Source organism: Sebastes umbrosus, chromosome 19 (genome assembly GCF_015220745.1).
Source record: "Sebastes umbrosus isolate fSebUmb1 chromosome 19, fSebUmb1.pri, whole genome shotgun sequence".
Classification (NCBI taxonomy): domain Eukaryota; kingdom Metazoa; phylum Chordata; class Actinopteri; order Perciformes; family Sebastidae; genus Sebastes; species Sebastes umbrosus.
In genome coordinates this window covers 11768994-11788913 of record NC_051287.1, presented here as the reverse complement: position 1 = coordinate 11788913, position 19920 = coordinate 11768994, and the positions used below count along the sequence as shown (strand labels likewise).

The 19920-nt window shown below is 42.5% G+C and overlaps 1 protein-coding gene across 4 annotated transcripts in view; it reads right to left on the bottom strand.

Annotated features, from left to right (window-relative positions):
* Positions 1-19920, bottom strand: part of LOC119478296 (protein unc-13 homolog B-like) — a 76811-nt gene that overhangs the window by 35258 nt on the left and 21633 nt on the right. The window contains exons 5-10 of one of the 4 annotated variants that reach the window (XM_037752938.1): positions 19604-19727; positions 17314-17387; positions 16926-16983; positions 16524-16553; positions 13515-13734; positions 164-11465 (exon numbers count right to left, since the gene is read on the bottom strand). In XM_037752938.1, coding sequence (XP_037608866.1) covers positions 1274-11465; positions 13515-13734; positions 16524-16553; positions 16926-16983; positions 17314-17387; positions 19604-19727 — 10698 coding nt within the window. In that variant the 3' untranslated portion in view covers positions 164-1273. Of the gene's footprint in view, positions 1-163; positions 11466-13514; positions 13735-16523; positions 16554-16925; positions 16984-17313; positions 17388-19603; positions 19728-19920 lie in introns of those variants that run through there. The other 3 variants (XM_037752940.1, XM_037752939.1, XM_037752941.1) reach the window with 3 other exon arrangements.

Genomic DNA, 19920 nt, shown 5'->3' with positions numbered 1-19920 from the left:
ATATTCAATGTCAGAACACAATAAGTGAGATTGTTACATAAAACTAATTCTAAGTACTTGATTTTAGAATTGGTTTCAATGCTTTTTATACTGAAACAACACAATTCTAAAATAGTTTTTGGGCTGTAATAAACCCCTCCCATCTACTAAGAATTACATTTAACTAAAGGTCTACTTTTATTAAAAACCTCTCTTAACGATCAATTGGTATAGTATACACACACCACATCATGCCCTAAAAAGATACCCAACCTTGCAGGGAGACTGTTGCATGTTGGAAAATAATGAAAATGTGCATTATAAACTGCATTATGCACTACATTAGAGTTGCATTTTCAAATAGAAATGGCACACATAGGACTGTGCTATATTTTGTGGTGTGAGGTATAAAATCCCCTGTTTTTGCTAGTCCTTACTAAAAAGAGTATATTTCTGCACACACTTTTATCTGCATATTTTATTGTCAATGTTAGCCTTTCCACTCAACAAGACAGAACACATATAAACGGTATCCTATATGATGGTAACTAGGTTTATGGAGACACAGGGTGAAAGTACATGTGGATGTGGACAATAAAATATGCAGAGTTGATATGTGTGTTTAAAATTGTATCTTTTATAAAGTGCCATTTCTGGGTTAAATGGTAAGGATTTAAGAAATGTGATTTTATGTTAATAGATAAACATAACTGTGACATCATTTTCACCATATAAAATATAACAACACAAATTAGAATTCCATGCTCAAACTCGATTTACATTATTTATAATATTGCAGGCAGTTGTGCTTAAACTTGATACTATAAATATGTCTCTTCACAAACTGAAGAAGAAATGAAATTTGTCAAACAGTTGCTGATGTGAGGATATTACTTGCTGATTTGTACGTGCAGAACTATGAGGACAACAATAAAAATGAATATCATTTGAGTGAAGAAGGCAAACCCTGAATCAGTATCAGAAGAGTAGCATAAGTAATCGTCTCTCTTTAATAAACTAATTAATTATTATTAGTACGTTCACTTGCGAATTGACCATGAATATATAAATATGTAAATGTTGTTTTGGAATTCTGTTTTGAAAATGACATGTAAAATTATGTAGATGCTACACACAAAATACCCATATCAATGAATACACAAACACATGGATATGCACATGCTCAAGCTAAATATTGAATTAAACTAGTGAGGAGGGACTGTAGAGCTGAACAGGGAATACAGTTTTTCCAAAACGTCAATGCATCATAAATGGTAAGGGGGAATGCCATTTATTATGCTTCTACTAGCCTTTTTGAATTCAATAGATCCTTGTTGGACTGGTTGTCCAGCTGCACTCCAGAGATAGGACCTGTAGAGGGGTATGTTTCTACAAGCCCTTCCTTCTCCTTGGGGATCGGGGATGCTGAAGGATCTACTTCAGGAGTGGAGATGCAAATCTGGGGGTTTGCTATATCATCTGTGGAACCTACCGATTCAGTTTTTTGGGCATCAGATGTTGCAACCTTTTGTAAAGTTTGGGCTTGACCACTTGTTGGCTTGTTGTTAGTTTTGGGTTGAGGTGTTGCAACTGGGACAGCTTGTGGTTTGGGTGGCTCTGCCTGCCAAGGAAAACTTATTTTTGTCCCAAATAATGAAGTGGTTGGTGGCTCTTGTTTTCCAGCAACAGCTTTTTCGTCTTGAAATAGGCCTCCAGAAAGGGTTTTTAATCCTGAAAACAGACCACTCATTCCTTCTGTTTGAGGCATTGATGGAGCACCTGACGACAATGTTGGAGAAAATAGGCTCCCAAGAGATTTTCCTGCATCACTCTGTGTCGATATAAAACCAAACAGAGACTTAGCTTGAGGTGGCTCTGCATTGTTGGGCAACTGATTAACTGTAGGAGCTATATTAGCATCTACTTCCTTGGCATCAGGTGGGACTGATTTGTCACTTTCTTTACTCTCAGGGTCTCCTTTAATGACCATGGGCTTCTCATGTATCATCTCTCCCTCAACAGCTGGCGTCTCTTTTTCAGTGTTCTCTACTTGATGGGTGAGGTCACACGTAGTGCTTATTGAGGCATTTGTGACAGCAGAGGTTTCTGGACAAGCTGCTTCAGATGCCACGGCATCACTACTTGTTAGGCTGCCAGATTTTACTGGATCGTAATCTGGTAGGTTTGAGTCCACTATTTTATTTGTGCTAGTCTCAGTGCCTGATGGAGACACTTTTGGTGGCACACTCTCATTCTTAATCTGTGACTGTGGAGTAGTGCCAGGCATTGGCTTGGGCTCAGATGGCATTGGTTCAGATGGCTTAGGTGGTTGTCCCATACCACCAAATAAAGATCCGCCTATGCCCCCAAGTATTGATGCTCCAGTCTGTGATCCTGCAGTCTGAGCAGTGACTCCTCCCAACATTCCTCCAAGTAAAGAACCACCAGGCTGTGCTGTTGCCGCAGATCCTCCAAACATCCCACCCAGAAACGATCCAGCAGTCTGGGGACCTACAGAGTTGGCTGTGGGTCCTCCTCCAAATATCCCACCTAATATTGACCCTCCAGTGGTGGGGGCAGTGGTTTGAGGTCCTGACTGAGGAGCAGACCCCTTGAATAAACCTCCCAGTAATGATCCCCCAGTCTGGGGAGCTGCTGTCTCGGTGCTGGAACCTCCAAAAATACCTCCCAATAGTGATGGTCCACTCTGACCAGTAGCAGCTTGGGGTGCCGTTCCTCCCTGCTGTTGCTGGGGACCTTGAGTGGGAGCAACTGTTGGTTTGAAAAGGGAGGACATAAAGCCTGTAACTGTATCTGCTGCTGAGTCAGCAATAGATTTCTCTGGCTCTGGAGGCTTTTGTTGTTCCTGGACTACAGTACTTGCTGACTGGGTGGCTGGTGTGCTCTCTTCTACTTTAGGTGGTATTGTATCTTGACTTGACTGACAACTCACAAGCTCTGGTTTTGCAAGTTGTTGTGCTTGTGCACAGATTTCAGATTCTTTAGGCTGAATATCATTCGCTAACGTAGTTGACTGAACTTCTGTGACATTGCCATCAGTTTTGGGTAAGCTTGTCTCAAGACACTGGACTGTACTGTCAGGTTGGTGTAGTGTTTCGGCCTGCTCTTTGCTTTTGGTGGCAATCTCAATAACAGACATTTCAGGACCATCTAGAGCTGGAGCAGTTTTACTGTCATCACTGGGTTTTGGTAGAACAGTTACATCTGAAGTTTTATTCTCATCATTGGACTTTGGTGTAGCTGTTGTAATGGGTGTTACGGTTGGAACAGATCCTCCAAGCACAGGAAGCAAACTTTTATCAGGTACCTCATTTGGAGCTGAAGCTCCAGGTAAAATGCCACCTAGAGTAGATTTACCAGTGTGTGCAGTAGCTGTTTGAGATGATGATCCCCCCAAAATACCTCCCAATATAGAGCTACTATTTTGGGGTGCTGAAGTTTGGGTAGCAGCCCCACCAAACAACCCACCAAAGGACCCACTAGTCTGAGGTGCTTTTGTTGAAGCTGCTGCTCCTCCAAAAATGCCACCCAAAATAGACCCTGCAGTCTGAGATCCAGCAGCCTGGGAAGCAGATCCACCAAATAAGCCTCCAAGTAAGGATGCCCCTGCCTGAGGGCCTGCTGTTGGAGCAGCAGCCTGAGGAGCAGACCCTCCAAACAAACCACCTAGTAATGACCCCCCTGTTTGAGAGGCTGTTGTTTGAGGTGAGCCTCCAAACATTGCCCCTAATAGAGAACTTCCAGGCTGAGAAGTGGGCTCAGGGGAAGAACCTCCAAACAGAGAAAATAAACCTGTGGCTGGTGGGTCCTTGGGGACTGATGATCCAGGTGCAGACCCCGTAGCTGAAGGGGCAATAGGTTCAGTGCTGGGGCCAGAAAATAATGAAAGCAAACCTTTTCCTGGACTATCTGAAATGAATCCTGCTTGTGAGGATGGAGCCTGTGGGCCTGATCCACTGATCATGGACAGAAAGCCAGAAGCTGGTGGTTCTTTAGAGGGAGCAGGGTCTTGGGGTGCACCTTCTGTGCTTGTTTCCTTTTGCACAGTGCCAAATTCGGAATTTGGCTCCATAGATGCAATATCAGTGCCTTTATTTGTGGCATCCGATGTAGTATCTGCAGTAGTACCAGCAGATGGGCTAACATGCACTTCACTTGATATTTCACTGCTGGCTACTGGCACTGGGACATGGCTACTGGAAACAGATGCCATTTGGGAAGAACCATGTGCTGTTGGTGTCTCTTTAGTATCAGTAACAATAGCAGATGATGAATTAGGAGTTTGTTGTGGAGGGGACACAACATCATTAAAAACAGAGAGTATACTCTTTGCAGGTTCATTGGGTGCTGCAGTCACTGGGGGAGTAGACACATTTGCACTTCCACCAGCCCCTGGTGTTTGAGGAGTACTGGGGCCACTAAACATGGAGAACAAAGCATTTCTTGGACTTTCATTAGAGGTAGATAAGCCACCAAATAGTCCCCCAAGAACAGAGGTGGCTGGCTGCCCTTGTGCTTGTGGCTGTGCTTGTGGTTTAGATTGAAGTCCCCCTTGTGGTTGAGTTTGTGATTGGGCTACTCTTTGTTGAGATAATGATGTTGGTGGCTGAGGTTGTGGAGGACTAGGATCACTAAACATTGAAAACAGTCCCTTCATTGGGCTTTCAGTTGAACTTGATGACCCAGGCAGTATTCCTCCAAGAAGAGATCCTGTTTGGGCTTGCTGCTGGTTGCTGGGACCACCAAACATTGAAAGGAATCCTGTATTCGGGGGGTCTTTTGGAGGAGCAGTTCCCTGTTGTGGTACCTCAGCAGAAGGCTTGGTTTGAGGGGGAGGCTGAGGAGGACTTGATCCTCCAAACATCGATAATAAACTTTTACCAAGTGATTCCTGTTGAGGAGGTTGTGGAGCCGCATTTGGCGGATGTGCTTGAGGCAAGGGCCCAGTTTTAGGTGCAGCCTGCGGAGGACTTGGCCCACTGAATATTGATAATATACTTTTACCGAGTGATTCTTCTTGTGGGGCTGTAGCTGATGCAGGTGCCTGAGGTGTGGGTCCAGATTGGGTAGCTGCTGTTGATCCTGACAGCATTTCTCCAATTGAAAATCCAAACAGTCCACCAGATGGTTTAGTTCCTGCTTCTTGTTTTATCGGTACTGTGGGTGGCATAGTTTCTGATCGGCTTGTAGCAAGGCCTGTGGAAGGACTGGGAGCAAATGTTTGGGATACACTTTTGTTTGGGGGTTGGCTCTGCACAGGCCGGGAGGTACCACTTTGGTCCATTGTTCGTTGTCTCTGTATACCCTTAGGTCTAGGTGCTGATGTCAGTGAAGCCTCTGTAACACTAGGTTTCATTTCCTGTTTCTGTGGTGGAGGGGGCTCTGTGCTAAACAGGCTGCTAATTGATCCAAAGAGATTTGACACTCCTGTAGCCTCTTTATTTGTAGGAGCACTGCCTGGTAAGGAAGCAGTGCTTCCAGTTTTGCTCTGCTCATTGGGAGATGTCTGAGAGAATTTCTGGGGATCTGGCACAGGTTCCTCTATTCCCACTGCAGATTTCAGAAAGTTCATAAAGCCCGCCTGTTGTGGCTCAGATGGTTTCTCCAACGGTACATCCACTGGCTTACTAGCTGTAACTTGTTCAGTTTTAATAAGTGATTCTTTTGATCCTAAAGGCACTGTGACATTGGGCTGTGTTTGTGGGGTTGTTTGTTGTACCATGGTAGTCTGACGTGTAAGTCTAGGCTTCTGTGAAGCTGTATGTGATTGAATTGAGGGATGAGTCACTTGAGCAGCTGTTTGTACTGTAGGCAACATTCTTCTCTGTGTGGTAGCTGGACTCTGCATTTGTTGTTTAACAATTAAATCTGGCTGAGTCACATCAGCAGTAGATTCCTCTTTGATGATCTTTGACTTCAGACTTTGGAAACCTGATGTAAGAATGTTCTTTGAGCTTTTGTCAGGAGCTTTATCACAGGAGGATATGCTAGTTTTGTTTAACTCCACCTGTGATGTTTTGCCCACAAAAGAGGATATGAGGGAAGAAATCTTTTTGACTTGACGGTTAGGTTGTTCTTCTCCCGGAGACACTCTCTCTCTCCATTCCTTCTCTGATACATCATCTATATGCTTCACTGTTACCCCAGTGGATGAACGCCGCCGTTGGCAAGGTTGGTAACAGTTGTGAAGTAGCTCCTGATTGTGATTGGAATTTGCAGTTGGAGTTGAGTTCAGGGAAACAGCAACCTTTTGAGCAAGAAATGTCTTCATTTCCTGGTTGTTCCAATAAGGGGCGATGTGGTCTTTATTATGACAGGAAAGGTCTATAACATCTTTGTATTGGTCTTCGTAGATGTCACTCTGCTGTCTTGGATCTATCCTGACTTTGTTTAATCTGTAAGCTGTGAAATCTACACCTTGTTGGCCTTGTGACATAAATGAATTTTCAAACATTTCAGAGAACTGCTCAAGATTTAAATTCATGATCTGATTTCCTTTTCTATAGGCAGCAGACAAATCTAGAGGGGCATTAAGAAGTTGGGAATCACGGTGATTTTGACCAGGTAGCCAAAGAAGCTCATCCTCATTGTAAAGTGGAATTTTAAAGCCACACACTACAACCATTTCACTGTGTAGCCAAGCACTGGGAAAACCATCTAATTTCTGTTCATTTCCCCAAGACTCACCTTCAGGAGCACATGCGTACACATATTCACCTGCTGCATCTGTAAGCAAGGCATAAATGTACTCGTGATCTGTGTAAACAAAGTAGCCACAGTCACCATCTTCTGCTGGCCACCACATTCCTTGCTCCAAAAGTGCAAGCCACTGCTGATACCACTCAGTGTCTTCGAGGTACAGGGAGTCTTCCGTCTCAGTTTTGACACTAGGGGGACAGTTTGAATCTATTGGTCTATTCAAATTAAACTGACTCTGATGGAACATGCCATCAGTATGGGCATTTTGTAGGACTGCATTATCCATTCCATATTGCCAGTTAGCAGAAAAAGATAAGCTTGGTGCAGTCTCTTCGTAATAACCTTCATGATAGGAAACCCCATTCAAGCTGTAAGTGCTGCAATCATTAAATGAATGCCATGTTCCAAACTTTGCATTACTTTGCTTATTAGTTAAGTTCAATGCACCCTCCTCATTAGGTGTATATTCTACATCTCTCAAGTCTTCGTGGCTGTTCCATAATTTCCTCTTGGGATATGGATCATCGATCCTGTGTCCCTCAAACTGATATGGTTGAATTTGCTCTTGGCAAACAACACCTTGCCATGGTGTGGAGGAGTTAAATGGCTGATAAGTGTTTGAGGCGCTGCAGGGGAGAGCAGATGCCTGTAATGACGCACCTTCACAGCTCTGTCTATACACTTGATCCTCTTCCTGGAATTGATAATTCAGTGACTCATTCTGAAACTGCTGCCAGAGAGCACTTTCACGGATCCACTGGTTTTCATCATAGGAGGGACTTGTTCCATAAGGGGACACCTGACCTTGGTAAAGATTATGCCCTGTTTCGCCATACAAAGAGGAAGTGCTTCTGCCAATATATGGCTGCATGGTCACTACTGAGGAAGGTGTATGGCTTTGTAAAAGGGAATGAATATTTCCTGTACTATAAGCCATTGGGTGAACTGACTGAAGTGAGCCAGAATAATATAACTGAGATAAGTTACCTGTGCTAATTGAGGAGTGTGTTGCCTGACTCTGAAGAGATCTTGCAAAAGTAACTGATGTTCTTAAGTCTAAACTCTCAGTATCAATTGACACAGGTGCATTGATTAAAGCGTGTCTGCTCTGTCCTGGATTGAAAGAATCTCGAACAACTCTTTGACAGCTGTCCCTTCCAAAGTCTGAGGGAGCACTTTTTAATATGCCTGAATGTAACTCTGTGAACATATTTGAGGGCATCTGTTGTTCTGTAATCTGACCTGATGTTTCTACTTGTTTAGGAGTAGAAGGGTCCTCAGTTACATTTTTGCTAAACAGTCCAGATAAAAACCCTTGTTGGGCAGGTCGTGGAACCCTCTTCTCTTTCTCTGCATGTTCTTGTGAGTATTGTTGTGTTACATTAGTGTTTAAATGTGTTTGTAGAGGGGTCTTCATTGTGACTGTGTAATTATTGGCGTTCTGATGCTGTGATTGTCCTGTCGATATTTGGCAGCTTGTGTCGTTGTTTTCAGATGATTTTGTTAACTTGTTAAACAATCCTGAGAGCACTCCAGATTGACTTGCTGTCTCCACCTGTGCTTCAGCGGTCTGGAGCACTGCGGGCTGCTGCTGTTGAGAGGTATTTTCTGAGGAGGATTTGAATAGTCCAGAAAGCAGACCACTTGCTTGAGTAGTTTTTTGTGTTGAGCTATTTTGTGGTTGATTTTGGTTGGAAATTGGGATATCCCTTGCCCTTGGTTGCTCATAGCTGGATTTACTTGGCATAATTCCATGCTGTTGAGCTGATGGGTGCTCATGTGCCTTTATGCTGTCTGCTGAAGCAAATTTAAAAAGACCAGATAAAAGACCACTTTGTTGGGATGGTGTTCGCTGGAGTGGAAACGTTTGTTGCCGAGTAAAGCCTGGTTTACTTGTCTCCTGTTGGACAACTTGTTGATTTGATGCTTTATTCCTGAGTTGAGCCCCTTGGTTTGGACCTTGAGTATTCTGTTGGTTGAAACCCTGTTGATTATGTTGAACATTGCTTTGTTGGTGCTGAACCATTTGGCTGCTTGAAACATTCTCAGAGGATGCAAATTTAAATAAGCCCGACAACAGCCCCTTTTGCTGAGATTGCGTTTCATCTGAAGTCTGCCGCTGACCAGGGTAATTTCCAGGGGTGTTCCCCTGCCTTTCAGCTTCAGAAGGCTGTACATGTTGTGGTATATTTTCCGTTGATGAAAACTTCAATAGCCCTGAGACAAAGCCCCCCATTCGTGGTACTGATGAACTTTGTTGTGGGGGAGGGTGATCAGCAAACTGTGGGGGATTACTGCTCCTGGGTGGTTGATTGTTATGGGAAGTCTGCTGTGGCAAATTGCCAGGTAGGTCACTGGTAGAGCCAAATTTAAGAAGTCCAGATAGCAGTCCTCCTTGTTTGGGTTGATTAGAGCCCATATGAGAGATGTCCTCAGTTGAGCTCCCTTTAAAAAGACCTGTCAAAAAACTTTGTGATTCAGGTTGACTGGGAGCTTGATGCTGCAATCCATGAGGGTCTGCTATTGGTTTCTGATTTGATGTATGTTGTGCATGTGAGCCAGATGGCACATTGCTGTTCTGACATTGCTGATTACTAGTCAAATTCTGGTTTGAACCAGAGGGAGAAGAGGTAGGATTAAATATGCTGGAAAACCATCCTTTCTCAGCATTTTCCTGGGGCAGAGTAGCATTTTGTGTAAAGGTGGTGGAAGTTGTTGACGTTGAATCATGATATGACTGCACAGGATTCTGCGTGTTCGTGGAGGCACTAACATCTTCACTGGATGCAAACTTTAAAAAACCAGAGAGCATTCCTCCCTCTGCTTTGGGATGTTGCTGAGTGGAGACATTTTCAGAAGAGAGGAAAGGCAGTTTAAGCTTACTGCTCAATGATGGGTCCTCCACTGGTTTCTCTAGTCGGGGATCCTCTGTGGATCTAAACACTGGGTAAACTGCCACCGGTGGAGCTCCCTGAGGTGGAATGGGGACAGAATGTGTGATCAATGAACTCAATGACTTCCTGAAAGGGCTAAAGAATCCAGTGTTTGCTGATTGTGTTTGGCCAGTCGACCTTGCTGGATTAGGCACATACTCTTGTTTGTAAGTCACCGGATTTTGTCTGCCATATATATTTTCATCTTGTTTTTGTTCCAAATGTTTCTCTTGCGACGAACTTCTTAATTTTTCTGATTTATTATCTCCTTCTGCTGTCATTGACGGTTTAGCTAGATGAACACCTTTCTCATCCCATTGTGTATGGCCTTGAGAATATGTGGACTCTGGCGCATGTTCAGCTGAGTTCCCATTTTCCCCTGCTGAAAAAAGCTTTAAAGGATTCAATTTCCCCAAGACTGAGTTTCCTGGAGCACTTTGAGGTTTGGTTACAAACTTGGGTACATGCTCTTTTGTACTTGTTTGAGTCTGACTCCTTGTGGGAGCTTTCGTTTCTTGATTAGGACATTGTGTCTTGGCATCGTGTGGTGGCTGAGAAGGCAGATAACTGAATGATTTTTCATGAGGACTTTCTATTGGAGATACAACAGCTACAGGAGCTGAGCTATTCGATTTAGGAATAAAGGAAAACAGTTTTGTTAGTCCAGACTGGTTGGAGGGTTGTGCAGACGGTGCTTGTGCAGACGGTGCTTGTGCAGACGGTGCTTGTGGAGACAGGGCAGGCTGTTTGGGACCTCCTCCAACTTTGTCAGTGAGAGAACTAAATAATGAGCTCATGGCACTTTTCACTCCTGAAATGCCCTGATCCGATGGAGTGTGTGATTGGGTTTCCCCTCTAGGATCCTTTGGTGAACTATTTAGTTCCTCTCCAAAAGAATCGGTCCTATAGCTACCCTGAGATGATAGCCTAGATTTGCTTGATTTAGGAAGGGAACCATACTTGCTGATTTCCTCCTCTTTTTCAGCAAGGTATTCAGAAACCGTTTCAACCAGACACTGGAGCTCATCCATAGGGTCTACATATTCATCACTTGGTTCCTCTACAGGAGAGAGCATTGCCTCCGGAGCCCATCCTCCAAGTTTAGCTTTTCCACACTTCTTCTCTCGAGGACCCTGAGAATTGTCTATGTGACAGGAGAAAGAATACCTGTCTTTGTACTGTCTTGCGTTATCTGGGTGAAAGTCCTCTGCTATAAAGTCCTCAATATCCTCCTCTGCTCCTATGGAGTAGTGCAGATCCTCAAAGCTCTCCAAATCAAAATCAAACCGTGACCTCATTTTAGCATCTTGCTCTCTTTTGTATGCCACATAATTCTCCAAAGTGTTGTCTAGCTCATTTTTCGCCCACATCCGTGTCTTGTAGAGAAGCCCATTCTGGTATGGCCTGAGGCATGTAGTCATACGCTCCTCCTCTTCCTGCATCTCAACTACCTGCCGCATAAACAGCTCCCCTCTCTTCTCACGGAGCAGTGCAAGGTCAGACGGAAAAGCCTCTTCTCTCATTTTGTCTGCCTGTGTGCTGAGCAACCCTCCTGGGTCCCTTATCTTTTTCTTCCGCCGCCGATCAATAGTGTCATATTCCTCAGGGTAGGTGGCAGGCAGAGAACCACTGCGCTGAGAATTTAGACGGATAGAGGTGTGCGATGGCTCGGGGTAGGGTCTTCCCATTCGAAGGATAACGTTGTCTTCCTCGTCATCCAAGAAGTCACTCAGCTGGGGCTTGCCCTGCCCTTTGTATTTGTTTTCCCAATCTTCAACCCCCATGCCAGAATCTACAGGTATAATTTTGACCCTTCCTTTCTGGTTTAATGATCTAATTTAGGTTAAAGAATGGATTTAACAAGCGGGTGGGAAAGGATTACAAGGACAGAAAAGAAGAAGCAAACAAACAAAGAAGAAAAAATGCAAACACAAAGTTAAGCAGAACGATAAATGGAGAAATTAAGACGAGAACAGTTTCATGCAAATGTGAAGACACAATTCAGCTTAGTTGTCAATGTTGCACTATTACAACATTGTTAGCCAAATAAACGTGTAGCAGTTTTTGTTGATCTTATAAGGTTTTAAGACAGATTTATTTTATCAGAAATGCACTACAAGCTACACTGAAAAATTGCAAGAAATTGCCTGAAAAATACCTTGTTACACACTTTAGTGTGCATGAGTAATAAAACCGTATGTGTATCCAAGTGTGTGAGTGTGTGTGTTCCTATGTAAGCATGTGCCTCTGTGAATTTAGATCTTTGTAAATCCCTACAGCGACAGTCATGCTTATCAGCGCTTCAACACCCAGCCTGCATCAGTCTTCATGAGAAATGCAGGCTACAGTAAATCACCACCATATGGCGTACACTGAAGTTTTTAATCACCAAAGGAATGCTTGTTTGTGTGTCACTGACCCACTCCCTCCATGTGTGACAGAGGGATTTCCTCTGTGATATGGCTAAACCAAGTTCAGAGCCTTTCAAAACCACCAGGAACCTTCAACCATCACAACAGACCCTCAAGACAAAAACACACTAACAATGAGCTTTCCCTGGCTGTAATCCCATTTTTTTTTCTGATGTTGAATTATCCAGATTAACTTCCTATCAGTCCACGCAGACGGATTTGCAGCAGTCTCACTGGTACAAATCTATTCCATGACAATCCACAAGTGCACAAAAGTAGATTCCATGCGCTGAGACAATTTGTCTTATTGACCAAAATTGGCCTCAAAACAGCTGTGCAGTGGTAATAACAACAACAATGTATTATCATTTTTTTAGCAATAGTATTACTGATATCGTCTTTTCTTATGTATTTATATTGAAATAATGTAAATAATAGGGCTGTCAATCGATTAAAATAGTTAATCACGATTAATCAAATCATTGCAAATTAAATATCTTTTAAAAATGTAACTTAAAGGGAGACTTGTCAAATATTTAATACTCTTATCAACATGGGAGTGAGCAAATATGCTTGCTTTATGCAAATATATGTATATATTTATTATTGGAAATCAATGATCAACACAAAACAATGACAAATATTGTCCAGAAACCCTCATAGGTACTGCATTTAGCATATAAAATATGCTCAAACATGGCAAACTCAAGCCCAAAATGCAACAACAGCTGTCAGTGTGCTGTTGGTACCAATCGATTCCTTAGGTTTTGTAGTTTCATACAGTATGATGCCAGTATCTTCACTCTAGCTTTAAAACTGAGCCCGCTACAACCTAAAAATTGCAAGCTGCGTTAATGCATTAAAGAAATTACTGGCGTTAAAACAAATTTGCGTTAACGCATTATTATCACGTTAACTTTGACAGCCCTAATAAATAATTGTTGTAATAGTCACCACACGCACTTGTTGTCATTTGAAGTACATTCTGACTTCAATTTATAGTCCAATATGCCTTGTGATGTGCAAGTCAGTGGACAACCACAAGAATGACTGAAAGCACTCCAGGATGTGAAAATGTCCATTCCTCTAGAGTCTACTGAAGCAGCTGAATGAACCATCTACTACAGCACATGGGAAAGCCAGCTCACAGTAAATAAGAATAAAAGCACAAAGCTCCAGTTGGATTCTTGGTCAGGCAAACTATCAGAGGGAAAAAACTGTAAATCTGAGAGTGGCAGTCTGTCACATCTACATTTTATGGAGAGAGAAATTACAGACTGTATGAAGATAAGCTTGAAATCCAACCTCACTGAGACTTTTGATTAACAAGGGTGTCATTGGTTGCATTGGCTGTCTCCTTTTGTAGTTTCAGTTTTGCCTACGTGTGTGTCACGGTGTGAGAGTTTCATCTAGAGTGACTGACTGAGCAAGTGATGTTGTGTATGCGTGACTATGTGGATACTCTGTCTACCTGGTTCCTCTCTGGTCCCTGTAGTCCAGGTCAAAACTGTGGACAGAGTCTGTGCAGGAATCTGGGTGGTGCTGCTGCTGCTGCCGAGGCCCCATGGGATACTGGTGCACGGAAGAGTTGGGCTGAGCCGTCGTGTGGTAACGTGGAGGCAGACTGTTGCTCGTCTCGCTGCGGTAGTCGCTGTCCCGGTCGTCCACGGCGCTGTCCTGGTCATCCAGAGCTGCGAGAGGTGACAGGGTGAGCTGAATAAATCAATCTTTCCTGAAACATGTGTTTTGTATGACAGCAAGCATCTTTTTTTTTTTTTAAATAAGCATTAACCCATGTCAAAGCTGAGGATGCATCCTTTGCCTATCAGGACAAAACTGCTAAGAGCTGAAGAAATAAACAAACTGGGGTCAGCGGATGCCAGGTTAATAGGGAGGTTGAGAGGGCAAAGGTCATGCACTTTTAAAAGACTACAGCCCCCTGAACGTGCAAGCTGTCCTGCTAAATGAAAACTGCTTTTAATCTGTCATCATACTGTTGTTATTTCATCAATAAATAAAGATACAGAATTCAAAGATATAGCTATAGAAATATAATGTGCATTACTTCCAACAGTTTCATGGTGTTTATATTGCACAACTTTTTGAAAAATGACCTTGCCAACCTCAATAATGACCCGAAGAAAACCTAATTCAAGAGCTAACCATGAGTTTGGTGTCTGCTGGAGGGGACAGCAGCCGAGTTTATCTTTCCAAAGCGATAAAGCGAGAGAGTGAAGGATAAACTGATTCTGTTGATATCTCTTGGGAGGAAAATGAAATGTCAAGGTGATATACACACGTAGGCAAAATTGTTGGTACCCTTCCGTTAAAGAAAGAAAAACCCACAATGGTCACTGAAATAACTTGAAACTGACAAAAGTAATAATAAATAAAAATTCACTGAAAATTAACTAATGAAAATCAGCTATTGTTTTTGAATTGTGGTTCAACAGAATCATTTTAAAAAACAAACTAATGAAACTGGCCTGGACAAAAATGATGGTACCCTTAACTTAATATTTTGTTGCACAACCTTTTGAGGCAATCACTGCAAACAAGTGATTTCTGTAACTCTCAATGAGACTTCTGCACCTGTCGACAGGTATTTTGGCCCACTCCTCGTGAGCAAACTGCTCCAGCTGTCTCAGGTTTGAAGGGTGCCTTCTCCAGACTGCATGTTTCAGCTCCTTCCACAGATGTTCAATAGGATTTAGATCCGGGCTCATAGAAGGCCACTGCAGAATAGTCCAATATTTAGTTCTTAGCCATTCTTGGGTGTTTTTAGCTGTGCTTTGGGTCATTATCCTATTTGAGGACCAATGACCTGCAACTGAGACCAAGCTTTCTGACACTGGGCAGCACATTTCGCTCCAGAATGCCTTGATTGTGTTCAGATTTCATTGTACCCTGCACAGATTCAAGACACCCTGTGCCAGATGCAGCAAAGCAGCCCCATAACATAACCGAGCCTCCTCCATGTTTCACATTAGGTACAGTGTTCTTTTCTTTGTATGCTTCATTTTTGCGTCTGTGAACATAGAGCTGATGTGACTTGCCAAAAAGCTCCAGTTTTGTCTCATCTGTCCAAAGGACATTCTCCCAGAAGCTTTGTGGCTTGTCAATATGCATTTTGGAAAATTCCAGTCTCGCTTTTTTATGATTTGCGTCCTCCTCGGTTGTCTTCCATTAAGTCTACTTTGGCTCAAACAGCGACGGATGGTGCAATCTGACACTGATGTACCTTGACCTTGGAGTTCACCTCTAATCTCTTTGGAAGTTGTTCTGGGCTCTTTGGTTACCATTCGTGTTATCCGTCTCTTCAATTTGTCATCAATTTTCCTCTTGCGGCCACGTCCAGGGAGGTTGGCTACAGTCCCATGGACCTTAAACTTCAGAATAATATGTGCAACTGTAGTCACAGGAACATCAAGCTGCTTGGAGATGGTCTTATAGCCTTTACCTTTAACATGCTTGTCTATAATGTTCTTTCTAATCTCCTGAGACAACTCTCTCCTTAGCTTTCTGTGGTCCATGTTCAGTGTGGTACACACCATGATACCAAACAGCACAGTGACTTCTTTTCACCCTTTAAATAGGCAGACTGACTGATTACAAGTTTGAAGACACCTGTGATGCTATTTACAGGACACACCTTAGTTTAACATGTCCCTATGGTCACATTATTTTACATCTTTTCTAGGGCTACCATCATTTTTGTCCAGGCCAGTTTCATCAGTTTGCTTTTTTAAATGATTCTGTTGAACCACAATTCAAAAACAATAGCTGATTTTCATTAGTTCATTTTCAGTGAATTTTTATTTATTATTACTTTTGTCAGTTTCAAGTTATTTCAGTGACTATTGTGGGTTTTTCTTTCTTTAACGGAAGGGTACCAACAATTTTGCCTACGTGTGTATATATTAATAAATATAGTTTAGCCAAGACTGCCACCTAGCAGTTTAGTGATTGCAACTGCAACTTACACTCTTTTAAGATTTGTTGAGGACTCCTGTTGTTTAGCAGACCTGCAAGAATATTTCTATAGATATTGCAAATCATATCCAAATATGTTTGATCTCAGTATTCGCATTGAATCCAAACAAAGACTTTTTTAAAGAGAAGCATGGAGCACAATTTCAAGGAGAGAGTGTTTTGATGAGTTGTCCTGACTCTTTTTTTCCCCCTAGGATGCATGCTAAACCAATAATTTAAGGATAAAGTATGCATGGGTAATGAGCATTATATGACATCAGCACAGAGCATAACAAGGAAAACAGCAAGAGCAGGAGAGGAAGTGAAAAGGCCAAAGAGGTTTAAGGAAATCATTGAGGAAAATCAAGTGTTAGAGTGAAATAACGAAAATAAAAAATGCATGAAAAACCTTATACATGTTATTGGGGGGAATGTGGGGCATTGGGACATGCGGAGGGCATTGAGGATTGGCCAGCGGGAGAATTACATCAAAGTGCGTTTTACATACTCAGTGGGTCGGCCCATCCGAAATAGTTGCCTGGTGAAAGTGCAGACGTTACAAAGTGAGAGGTACAGTCAGAGGGGTTGTGAAAACAAAAGAAAAGGGTCCCTGTGTTGTAATAGTGGGAGGATGAGTGAACCACATAAGTGGTTCTCAGAGCGGAAAACAACAGTGAGAATATTTAACATGCATATGGGCTCTCGGGTTATGATTGTAAAAAATATGGACAGACTGAATTTGAAATGTTTAGTCTTCATTTTCAACTCTGATTAAGAAGAACTGTTACAACATTAGGCAGCACAACAGGGATAAGGAAGTGAGACGGAATCATTTCAAAGCCTGAAAGCTAGAATAGTGGAGAATTGGTTCCATCTAGAGGTAGAGAGGAGTACGGGCAGGAACACTCACAGCACTGGGAGGCAGCAAATGGCAGTGGGCGACTCTGGACGTCATCCTGAAGAGAGTACTACAGAGGAGACGGGGAGAAAAAACATGAAGGCTTCAAGTATGTTTTTCTATGTTGTTGTCATTATTGCTATTATTACCACAGTAATTCACCACTCCAACATTTACAACAAAATAAATATAGCAGTTCTGCGTCATTTAGCACAAGAAGTAGTAAACAGGAACATACAAGCATGTCCTTTTTAACAAAAGACAACTTACTCACTTCGCCTGCTTACTTTACTGTGAAACAGTAACATTCAAACCAGAAAGGCATCATGACAATACACTGGTGCACTGTTATTGCTTCATACAAATAAAAGTAGCAAACTCTTATTAAATTGCACTTCACCTCATCGTGGATTCTCATGGTGTTGATGCGATCCAGCTTGCCTGTCCAGTACTGTGCCTCATCATCTGGGATGTCTGGTACAAAAACAGGCAAACAACAACAAACATGTGAACCCGTGTTTAACCAGGTAACATCCTGCTCTCTCTGATGATTTTAAGCATCATATTCCAGGATGTCATCATTATACATCATTATCTGTCAATTGGTATGGAAAGTTTTCAAAACGACATGAACCTGTGTCTCATTTTTTCTAAATTCAACATGGAACGGCACCTCCTCCTTTAAGCCACTTTGTTAAATTCATGGACAGTGCTTCCAGGACAACAAGGGCAGCTGCCAGAGGAGACGGTATTGTTCCAGTCAGATGCAACTGGACTGGACACTTCACCTTTTCAGTGAGGGCAGCAACCCTCTGGAAATATTCATGATCTGATGTTTTTATATATCAATTTGTTTGTAATGTTTAATACTTGTCTGACTATATCGTTTGTTAAACATTATAGGAAAATGCTTTTCATCATTTTGTCATTTTTAGTTGTGTCGGGACTATGGGTGCAAATTAGCTGTTAGCAAAAAATTTAAATAAATAAGTATCAGATCAGGTGCTCTGACCATTCCCACTTTCCATGGGGATTTGTGCTGCTCTGTAGACAGATGCACATTAAAGGCCACACACACAAAGGCCAGGGCTTCAAAGACACACCGACCCACGGCTTTAATGAATGGCTCTGGTGGCACAGAGAGTCACGATGGCCTCCTGCAACCTTGAAAGGTCTCCTCTTAAAACAGAAAAAAAGACCACTCAGTGGACAGACACCCCTGCTTCAACTTTGATGCCTTTTGATCACAAGGTTTGAGCCTGTGCAGAGATAACAGAGATACTGTAGGCAGAACTGTGGTTAAACACACATAGAGCAGGGGGACACTGAATTGTCCCCGGGGGAAAAATGAAATGAAATTCAACGCATATGTTAACTTTTTTCATCATGTTGAATCAAGCAATTTGTAGTGAGTGTGTTGCAGCTACACTACGGCAAACATAAAAGCTCTACTTAATCCTGTTGGCCACAATGGAACAACCTGGCAAAGACTAAATCATATTAAGTTAATTAAGTTAATGAAGGAAGATCTGCCATTGATGTGCCCTCAATTTAAGCAGGACAGAAACTCCTAATTCCCAGTGGAACCAGATAGAGGACATTAGGGCTGCTAAACACAAGTGTCTTTCTTCACATCATTCAATGAGATAATGCTATTTTGATATGATTTCATTTCATTCAGGAAAAATGTGACCTCATACTCTCCTCATGCCTGTTGTTCATATGGTCCTTGTGTTTTCCATTTGAGTCGGGATGCTCAATGGCAGTTATGCTTGCATAAGACTACGGGACACCAGGTTACAAGGCGTCATCAATTTGTCAGACCGTGCCCCAGGCTGGATAGATTTTCCTGTGTAGCCTCATAAAGCGACTGCTGACATTTCACCAGGAAACACAGGTGGCCTTTGTGTAACTCAGTGGATCAAGGTTTCATTTGCCCCAAGGAAAACAGAATCTCTAATGTACTCTCTACATCATGCGCCCACTGTTGCCAGAGCAGGTACTTGAGATGACAGTGTGGGGAAATGTCTTACATAAGTACCTGAACTTTTCTAAAGTGTGGTTCATTCATTCGGAGGTTTGCTTCATTCTGGGAGTTCTACTATAGACTGTATATTAGAAGTGGTAGTAGCTTTGAAGCCTTGAGTTGTGATGTGACTTGTTTTTTTGCAACCAGAAGTGACACGAGAGGGTGGAGTACAACCAAACGCTGAACAAGACGTTTTTAAGCGTGACCAAAAAGGTTATAATTAACTTTCATGAAATGAAAACACACTGTGAAAGGGTAAACGAAAACACGGACAACACCCAGACCGGAGAACGCCGTGGTAGCGACCTGTCAATCACAAGGTAGCCACACCCTAAAGCATCCCCTGCTTTATGGTCTATTCGACTAAACAGGACCATAATTTACTAAATGAACATCATGCTGTATTGAAGAAGACTTGAAACTAGCGATTGAGACCATAAACTTATGTTTACAATGTTTACTGAGGTAATAAATCAAGCGAGAAGTTGGGTCATTTTCTAAAAGACTTCTATACAATCAGAATTATTTTTGCAACCAGAGGAGTCGCCCCCTGCTGGCTGTTAGAAAGAACGCCTGCAGTGGCTTCACTTCTCAGAACCGGAGGTTGCCACCCAAGTTTAACATGAAGCTATAATAAAAAGCGACTGAAAAAGTATCTCACCAAAAGGCAGCTCGAAGCGAGTGTCCAGCATGAGTCGATGAGGCGTTGGGTTCTTGGTGCCATATATCTCATCCGCCTTCATCAGGACCTCCGCATCCAGAAACATCCAATCACCTGAGCCCTCCTGCAATTAAGATAAGTATATTGATATTGACCTTGGTAGACAACTTGACATTCTTTGTGTCCATTATTCTACCTGCTCTATGCCATTATTATCATTCCCAAGAGTAATATATCTCAGGTATATATCTTTGAGCATTGTATTATTTCTAAGCTAAGGGACACTGAAGCCCCATTGAATCTGAGTGTCTATGGAG